At 54.0% G+C, this 9,122-nt stretch overlaps 1 protein-coding gene across 3 annotated transcripts in view; it reads right to left on the bottom strand.

The window, feature by feature from the left end:
* TRPV3 (transient receptor potential cation channel subfamily V member 3) overlaps positions 1-8,713 on the bottom strand; it is a 33,561-nt gene extending 24,848 nt beyond the window's left edge. For 2 of the 3 annotated variants that reach the window (XM_043903414.1, XM_043903413.1), the window contains exons 1-5: positions 8,582-8,673; positions 7,631-7,760; positions 5,146-5,266; positions 404-508; positions 192-278 (exon numbers count right to left, since the gene is read on the bottom strand). In XM_043903414.1, the coding sequence (XP_043759349.1) occupies positions 192-278; positions 404-508; positions 5,146-5,266; positions 7,631-7,667 (350 nt within the window). In that variant the 5' untranslated portion in view covers positions 7,668-7,760; positions 8,582-8,673. Of the gene's footprint in view, positions 1-191; positions 279-403; positions 509-5,145; positions 5,267-7,630; positions 7,761-8,581 lie in introns of all 3 variants that reach the window. The other variant, XM_043903415.1, reaches the window with a different exon arrangement.
* Positions 8,714-9,122: the final 409 nt, after the last annotated feature.

Raw genomic sequence — 9,122 nt, forward strand, 5'->3', positions numbered from 1 at the left:
ATGGATATTACTTTTATAAAATATAATACTCCTTCCCTCCCCCAAAAAAATGACCTACATGCCACTGCCATTGGCCCAGACATTCGTCGCAGTGCCCAGCAGTGGCGGCCTCTTTCTTCTGCAGAGTCCTGGTGCCTGCCCTCCTAGCACTGCTGGGGGCACAGTGGGAGGAGGGGGAGAGCCCGGCTCACCTGGGACTGTTGGGATTGGACGGGGTCTCTGTCACGTCATCCTGAGGAGATTGTGGGGAATCCATGTCATCACAGTTGCCGGAGACACTGGAAGGGAGTGGGGAGGGACCAGTTTTTAAATGGGCAGTGGTAGCATGCCACAGCCAGGCCTGACTGTGTGGCCCAGGGCGAGTCCCTGCCTGCCCGCTGGAGCCCAGGGCTGGAGCACTCACCATTGCCGGATGTTGGAGTCCATGGGCTTGGAGAAGATGGGGGGAGAGGTCTTGGCCACCGTGGGGTTGGGCTCGAACCCTTCTATCTCCAGGAAGAAGTGTGCACTGGAGGAGCGGGGGGACACCCAAACAAGCCCATTAGAGCTAGGGCAGGGCTTGTTCACCTGTGTGTCCTGCAGCCCCGCTGCCAAGGGTGCCCACCTCGCTGAGTGCTCGCTCCCAGTTAGGCCCAGACAAGCCTGGAAGGCTCAGAGCTAGTCCAGAAATGGGGCATAAATGACGTGAGGGCAGGGCTCACTGATACATTGGCCCCCACCTTCCTGTCTCCTGCCCATCAAAAGGAACCTTCTGACTTGACCTAAAATCAAATCATTCTTCCAAAAGAGAGGAGCAAACCCCTAGTTGAGGGCCTAAGGCCAGGGTTCTAGGCTGCCTCTGCCACTCCAGTTGTGTGACCCCAGGTAGTCACTCATTTTCTCTGGGTCAAGTGTCTTCACCTACAGAGACTGGGCTAGATGCTCCCTAAGGCCTGAACTCAGGAGCAGCGCTGCTCCAGAACTGTCTCCTTATGGACCGTCCAACTGAAATGGGCATCAGAGACCATCCTGTGCAATCGATCACCTTCCTCTGCACCCCTGCAGTCCCCCAGAACTGTCACCCCAAAGTTTTCCCCACACCACTATGGTAGCTTTGACCCAGCCACTACAGACACATCCGCTAGCAACTCAGTCCCAAAACATCCTGGCTGAGATGTGCTAACTGTCTCCGTTAGCCTGATGACCCTCACACCAGCAGCTCTTTCCCCAATTGATCCAGCCCCTGCCCTATCCTCCATCCCACCTTACCTCTCTGGGCTCAGTAGTGCATTTACTAACAAACATTTACACATACAATGTGCCAAGCACTATTTTAGGAGCTGGGGAACACTGTGATGAACAAGTAGACAAAAATGCCTCCCCTTGCAAAGCTCCTGTTCCAGTGGGTTGGTAAGAAGAGACCAGGTTATAGCACAGTGAAGCCATTGCTTTCCTTGCTCTAGACAATGACACACTGTCTTTCGGCTGTTAAGCTCTTCAGTGGCGGGAACTACAGTTGCAGCATCCTAAGTCTCTAGAACCCAGCCCTGATCGTGACACTCAGAAGACCTAACAATGGATGAGTGTAAGGATGAATAGGTAAAAGATAAATGCATAGAAAAAAGAATGACTGGTTGGACAGATGAGTGGATGGTTAAATAGGTAGGTAGATGACAGATAGTGGGAAGGATGAATAGATGGATGGATGGATGAGGAATGAATACTTGGCTGGATAAACAGGTGGACAGATGGAGAGACCAATAAGGAAACAGACCAACACAACCTTAAACTGTAAACTGTGGGAGGTTGCTTCCCTCAACAGGAAGATGAAGGCTGTGACTGAGAAAGGAGGTCTTCAGTGTCTGGGAAGGAGGATAATGAGAGTTGAGCTGGAAAGTACCCAGCTGTGGGTCAGGAGCTAACTCCTGGGACGGCCTGTCCCACATCTGCCCTGCCTGCCCCTGCACGTGCTGTATCTCATCCACTAGCGTGAGCAGATGTCAAGGTCTTGGCCAAGTGACATCCTGGCTCCTGACCTGTAGCAGGTGCTCTTTGTTTACTCCTATCTTTGACCCAGCCCAAAAGGAACCACCGCCCGTGTGTCGTTAACACAGGTAGGCAGACAGCCCTGCATCCTTTCTCCTGCATTTCTGTTCCTTTGAAGGCAGAGAACGATCCCTAGGCAACCCCTGGGCTGGGGAGGAACTTATCTCTCCTACTTTGTCCCATGGAGAGCCCAAGGGCTCTGAGCTTCAGGGCCAGAGCATCTACAGCCTTTGGCCTGTGCCTGTATCCCTGGGCAAGGCCTGTATCCTGTATCCCAGGGGACAGGAGCCTCAGCAGCCTCTCACAGAGAGGCGCATGATGCTTCAGGAAAAACTCCAGGTCCAAAAATTTCCCTCAAATCTGGAGTTTTTGGTGCCTCCAATTTCACCATTAGTACATATTTCCTTAGCAGTCAGAACTGCCGTCTTTATTTATATATAATATTTAATTTTCTTTTTCTTTGTAAACCTGAGTCCTATACTCAGTTCTGAGGGAGATGCCTAAATCTATGGGGTCTGGGGAGAAGTAGGCACGTGAGGGCCCTCAAAAAGCCTTGGGAAGGAGAAGGGATCACCTATTCAGAAGACCAAGGTCACACCTCACACCAGGTCCTTGGCTGGGCAGGGGTCACGGGCAGAGCTAACCCTGGAACTAAGTTCATGAACCAGGCTGGGCCCAGAAGGGCAGTCTGACTGCATGAAGAATCTGGGATTTTCCTAGAACGCTGTCCTCAGTCCTTCCCTGAGGTCCAAACCTCCCCTGGGAAAGTGAGAGGGGAGGGAAGAGGGAAGGGAGGCAGGAAGCTTAGTTCAAAGATATCTCTGCTCTAGGACTTCCCTGGCAGTCCAGGGGTTAAGACTCTGTGCTTAATGCAGGGGATGGGTGTTCGATCCCTGATTGGGGAACCGAGATCCCATTTGCCATGAGGAAAAAAAAACCCAAAACCCAGATATCTCTGCTTCTACTCAAGCAAGCCTCTCCAGAAACAGGCTTCCCCCACAGGCCTCTGACACCTGTCTGATCTCCATGTCCACCCAGTCTTCTCTCTTATGCTCCAGATTGGAGTTTCTACCTGAATGTGCCTCTAGTACCTCTCAGCCAACATTTCACACCTGAACTTGGCTCTTTCCTCCTGACCTTGCTCCTGCTCCTTGAAGTATTGATGTCAGAGACAGCCCTGTCATCCATCTGGGTCCCCCCCATCAGGATTGGTAATGTCTCTCAGTCCTCCTTCTCCCTCCACTCCCATAGCTGATACTCCATGGTGCTAATACCTCTTTGATCCCTGCCTGCTTCACCATTTCTCACCACCAGACTCACCACCTATCACCTGGGCAACAATCACAACAGACTCCCCTCTGATCCATCATCCCCACAGATCACCCAGAGTATCATTGCTGCTGCTGTAAGTCGCTTCAGTCATGTCCGACTTGGTGCAACCCCATAGACAGCAGCCCACCAGGCTCCTCTGTCCCAGGGATTCTCCAGGCAAGAATACTGGAGTGGGTTGCCATTTCCTTCTCCAAGAGTATCATTTCCACAATGCAAATCTTGCCATGCCCTCCCTCTCACACAAAAGCCCTCCATAGCTCCCCACTGCCCCAAGATATCCAATCTCAACAGACAGCCAAGACCCAGCCTCAGAGGGGCTCATCCCCCCGCCTACCCAGCACTTTAGCCACATGGGACTCCTCCCTGGTTCCTGCCCCAAGCCCTGCCTGGGATGTTCTTTCCCTTCCTATCCACCTGCCATCATCCACGGTAACACCAGCTCTTCTACAAAGTACCCACAGAATCAGAACAACCCGCCCCTCCTCGGGCCCAGCCCACCCTCTCTCCAGGCCACTCCCCGCATTCTCGCTGGGGCCCCCTCACCATCCAGACTGTGAGCAGAGGCGGGTCTCAGCAATTATCACTCAAACCAACAGAAGAGAAAGCACCAAACTCACCTCGGCCAAAGACAGGCCTGGGACGGGGTAAAGGAGGTGGGGCAAATAGGCCATGCTAGACCCAGGGCCCACCCGGGTCCAAGGGAAGCAGAGCTGGGGTGAGGGAGGGCACTCAGGTTGAAAGTGAGAGTGTCAGTCGCTCAGTCTGCAACCCCATGGACTGTAGCCGGCCAGCCTCCTCTGCCCATGGGATTCTCCAGGCAGCAATGCTGGAGTGGGTCGCCATGCCCTCCTCCAGGGGATCTTCCTGACCCAGGGATCAAACCCAGGTCTCCCGCACTGCAGGTGGATTCTTTACCGGCTGAGCTACCAGGGAAGCCCAAGAATACTGGAGTGGGTTGCCATGCCCTTCTCCACAGGATCTTCCTGACTCAGGGATCGAATCCTGGTCTCCCACATTGCAAGCAGATTCTTTACTGTCTGAGCCACTACTCAGGCTGAAGGGCACCGAGTCAGCTGAGGGGGTGGGGGACTGCAATGGGGGCAGCTCAGAGGCCAGCTATGACCCCAGAAAAGTACTTTGTCTGCTCCCACCTCTTCCATGTTCTCACCTGGGAAGTGATCATAACTGTCCCAGCCCTGCCCCATTCCCAGGGGGCCTGGGGAGTGACAATGACAATAACGACAATGAAGACAAAGTTCAAGGCAATAAAACACCATTGGGCCAACAAGTTCTCTGCCAAGCACCTTGTCAGCACAATTGCAATTAACCATCACTCTATGGACTGGTGTCCCCCTTACACAGGTGGAGTTGGAGAGCTTGAATTACCTTACTGGGCACCCAGTGGCTATGAAAGCTCCCCAGTGGACATGGAAAATGTACCCAGGAGGGAGCCCCTGATAACCTGGAATTTCAACGCACTTTTCAGCTCCTTGTCTCAAGATGACTTCCAGCAACTCCCTGCCTCCCCAGAAGCCTTTCTGAATGTTTCTGCCTCAGTGCCCCAGTCCCTCCAGTTGTACTGACCTCTCCAGCTCAGCCCCAGAGTGTGCAGGGCTGCCCCCTACACACACATACACCCCCACTTATACCTGGCTGGGCACCAGGGCACCCCTGATGAGACGAGAATGGAATCTCAGGTCCACCCCCAGCAAGGGCTCCCTGAAGTGGGTGCCAGGCCCCTCCCGTGCCTCTCACCGCAGCATCCAGGCCCGAACCTCCTGGCCCTACCTCTTCTTGGTGGGGGTGATCTCTGACGGCCTCTTCTCCTGCAAGATGACAGGGTTCACAAAGGGAATGGTGGCTCTTCTGCCTGTGAGGGGCACCATCTCCTTGGGGTGGGCGTTCATGGCTGGAACACAATTGCAGTGCAGATGCTCAGACTGAGGGGACAGGGAGGAGCTTCAGGGGGGTTTTCAGACCATGTGGCCCCTGTTCATACCTGCTAGGATGGGGACCTCGTTCTATCTTTCCAGGCTGCCAACCCTGCATAGGTTTGATGTCCCTGGTGGCTCAGATGGTAAAGAGTCTGCCTGCAGTGCAGGAGACCCAGGTTTGATCCCTGGATCAGGAAGAGGCCCTGGAGAAGGGTATGGCAACCCACTTCAGTATTCTTGCCTGGGAAATCCCATAGATGGAGAAGCCTGGCAGGCTACAGTCCATGGGGTCACAAACAGTCGGACATGACTGAGTGACTAACACAACTGAGCATAGACTGTCCCTGCAGTTTCTCTTGCTCGCTGCTTCAGCACCCCTGCTCCTGAGGGTCCTAGGAGCGCCCATCAGAGCTTCCAGGTAGAGACCACCATGCCCTTGACCTCTCTCCAGTCATCTGCCCCAGCCCCCACCCATCTCCAGGTAGATTCCTGAGAATTAACTCTGCTTTTTAAGTGTCTCAGGATCTGTGTTCAGAATGCTCCTTGACAGAGCAGGACTGTTACCTCCTTTATTCTAGACACGATGCTCCTAGTAACACAGCCCAGATCTCTCTAGTCTTTTAATTTCTCATACACCTGGTGCTCTCTTCTGCTAACACGGAGAGCATCTTTCTCCCCTGCCCAAAGCTGAGTGTAACCAGCCTCGTGACTACCTGTCCATTGGAGGGAGCAGCTGAGCCTCACCCTGCTCAGCTAGACCTGTCTTACTGATGCTCATAGGGGCTGGACCCTATGTTGGGGTGGAGGGAGTACTAGAAAGAGGAACTGATATGTCTTCCAAGGAAACTGAAAGGAACTTAGAGGTTTCTGTGTGGCGGGGGAGGACTGTCCAGGCAGAGGGGATAGCCTGAGCAAAGACCAGGGGTCAAGAAAGTTCAGCAAGGGACAAGGAGCTGGTGTGACTGGACCCGTGGGCAGTTAAGAGGCTCGAGAGCGTGTTGGGCCTGGAACAGCAGCAGGAATGTGGCTGAACCTGAGGGCAGGGGGGGACGTGAGAGGGATCTGGGTCCTATAGGAGACAGCGAGAGGGAGATAGAGGAGACCAGAGGCCAGGGGGAGGCTCCCACAGGGGCCAGCTGGATGAGGATGGTGGCTTGGCCATAGAGGAAGAGGCGGACAGGGGAAAGGACAGGAGGTGACTCTGCAGTTAGCTTGAGCCACCCTCAGAGACATGGAGAGGCCAGAGTGGGTGATTTCTTTAAGAAGAGCCCATCTGGGTGGAGGGGGGCCATTGGTGATCCTGACCCACATAGGAGAGCTCTCTGGAGGAGGCGTCTGGATTGTGCTGTGTTCAGACTGTGTGTATTAGTGTTAGTCACTCAATCACATCCAACTCTTTGCAGCCCCATGAACTGTAGCCCACCAGGCTCTTCTGTCCATGGAATTCTCCAGGCAGGGATATTGCAGTGGGTTACCATTCCCTTCTCCAGGGGATCTTCCCAGCCCATAGATGGAACCCAGGTTTCCGGCATTGTAGGCAGATTCTTTACCATCTGAGCCACCAAGGAAACCTGATACATAGAATTACACTATTACAATGATTTTATGTTGTATTTTTAGCCATATACGTTGGAGGCCTGGTTACAGACTGGGTATTGTAAGAGACCACAACCTTATAAATTAGACAAGATATCAGTAATGGATCTAGTGACACTGACAAAGACATAGAACAGCAGGGAGGCACAAGGCGCAAACAAATTTGAAAACAAATTAAAACAGCGATTAATCAGTTTAAGGGGAAGATCTTCCTTACCCCTGGAAAGCAGATTTAAACCAGTATTTTTTAAGATAGAAACCATAAAATTATAACCACATCTACCAGTTCACTCAATCCACTGTAATTCATCCTTTTCATTAACAGCTTTATGAAGCCATCAGGTTTCCCATTAGAATTACTTGCACTGCTCCAAAAGTCCCTTTTATAAATCTTCTTGAAGGGGAGGCATTTTTGCAGAGGCATCAGAGTGAAACCATAGCTATCTAAAATGGCAGAAAGACTTAAGAAGGCAAGCTTAAAGCAACCAGGTTACTGCTGATGCAGATATTCTAGAGATTATATGGAATTCTGATGTGTCCTGGTAAAGTGTTCAGTCATAATTCTAGTTATTATCTGAAAGTGCTGTGCATCGCCCCAGTAACCTGGTTCAGACTGTAGTGAGGTTTAGAAATGAGAGAGCCTCATTACTGCCCCACCCCCCAACCACACATGAGCAGCCCTGGGAGAGGAGAGGCATGGGGGGCGGCGGGGGCAGGGGGCATCAGCTCTGGAGTGCAGGCACCTCGAGGCGGGGAGCTCCAAGGGGGGGCCTCAGGCATTCCATTCAGAAAGACCCGTCAGCACCAGGTCCCCGGCCATATCCACAGTCATACCACCTCCATCAGCCCAAGGCGACCTGTGGACAGATGGGGCTAAAGGCTGGGCTGGGCCAACCCTGGAAGAGAGGAATGGAGGGCAAGTCCCTTATCCCTCCCTGAGACTGTTTTCCCTTCTGAGAAATGGGCTAAAGGGTCTCCTATGTCTCTCACCTATGACCTCTGGCTGCTCCGTCTTCTCTGCCCTGGCCAGTGAGTGTAGGGCCGTCCCTACCCGAGCAGGAGAGGGTCAGGAGAACTGAGGCTGGGGAGACTGCAGCAGCTATAATTAGCTGTCTGAGTCACCTCGTAAACCTGTGTTCTCACCTGCTGGACTCTCTCACGGGCCTGGCCCTCCCTGTCTCAGGGATTGGGCTTCCTCACCTGGGAAGTGCCTCCCAAGCCCCGGCACAGGCTGGAATGGCCTTTCCTGGGAGATGGTGCAGGCCCAAGGCCACAGGGCCCACCTCCATCCAGGGCTTGCTGGCTCAGCCCTTATGAGACACCTGGGCCCCATCCCTCTCAGGCTCTGGGCCTTCTCATCCCATCCTGAGATCCCCTCACACTGCTGCCCTGGAGTTCACATCCCCAGGGCCTGCTAGAGGTATCAGGAGCCTCACTTCTGCTCTGGGCAGCTATGAGTTTCCTCCCTCCCTGAGACCTCAAAACCTCGGTGAGAGGTGCCCAGTTCCATCAGAGCCTGTTCTCTGACACACTCCAAGGGGGCCAAGAGCTCACGTCCAACTTTGCCTCCCCTGCTAGAGGCCCAAGCTTTCTCCCAGTTCCAGCTGAGACCAATCAGCAAAGGGCAGGCATGGCCCCGAGGGACCCCTGATGTCCTCGCTCTGGGCCCCCGGGACCTGGGGAGCACTCGATACCTGTGCGGCAAAGACTCATCTGGTGAAGTCCAGGTGTGGCAGTGGCTGCCTTGTTCTCAGATCACCGCATGTCTGGGGCCCCGGGCCCGTCGGCGGGACTACAGCCGAGGTGGCGAGAGGCTCTCATCGTCGTCAGAGGGATGGCTGGAATGAGGTGTCAGAGGTAGAACTGGCTGGGTCACCTGCCCTTGGTGCCAGGCAGGCCACGCCCACCAGCCACAGCTACAGCGCCAGCCCACCACCCACGTGCACGGCCTGAGTCACCCCCACGCCCACAGGGCAGCCTCACCCCAACCCAGGAGAAGACAGGGAGATGCCAGGTACCAAGACTAAGGGTCTGGTCCAACTCTTCTCTGGTATTTGATGCCTCACATCACGACCCTCATCACATTTACTTCCCAAGGATGCTGTGAGAAGTCAGAGATGCTGCTGGTAGGAAGGCCAAATGAACTGAGTGCTCAGGGCCAACCTGGGAGGCAAGGCCACCACCAAGGGCTGGCCCATTGACCCCACAGTGGCCACCTCCAAGGCTTGGTTTCCG

The sequence above is a fragment of the Cervus elaphus genome, chromosome 5 (genome assembly GCF_910594005.1).
Source record: "Cervus elaphus chromosome 5, mCerEla1.1, whole genome shotgun sequence".
NCBI classification, from domain to species: Eukaryota; Metazoa; Chordata; class Mammalia; order Artiodactyla; family Cervidae; genus Cervus; species Cervus elaphus.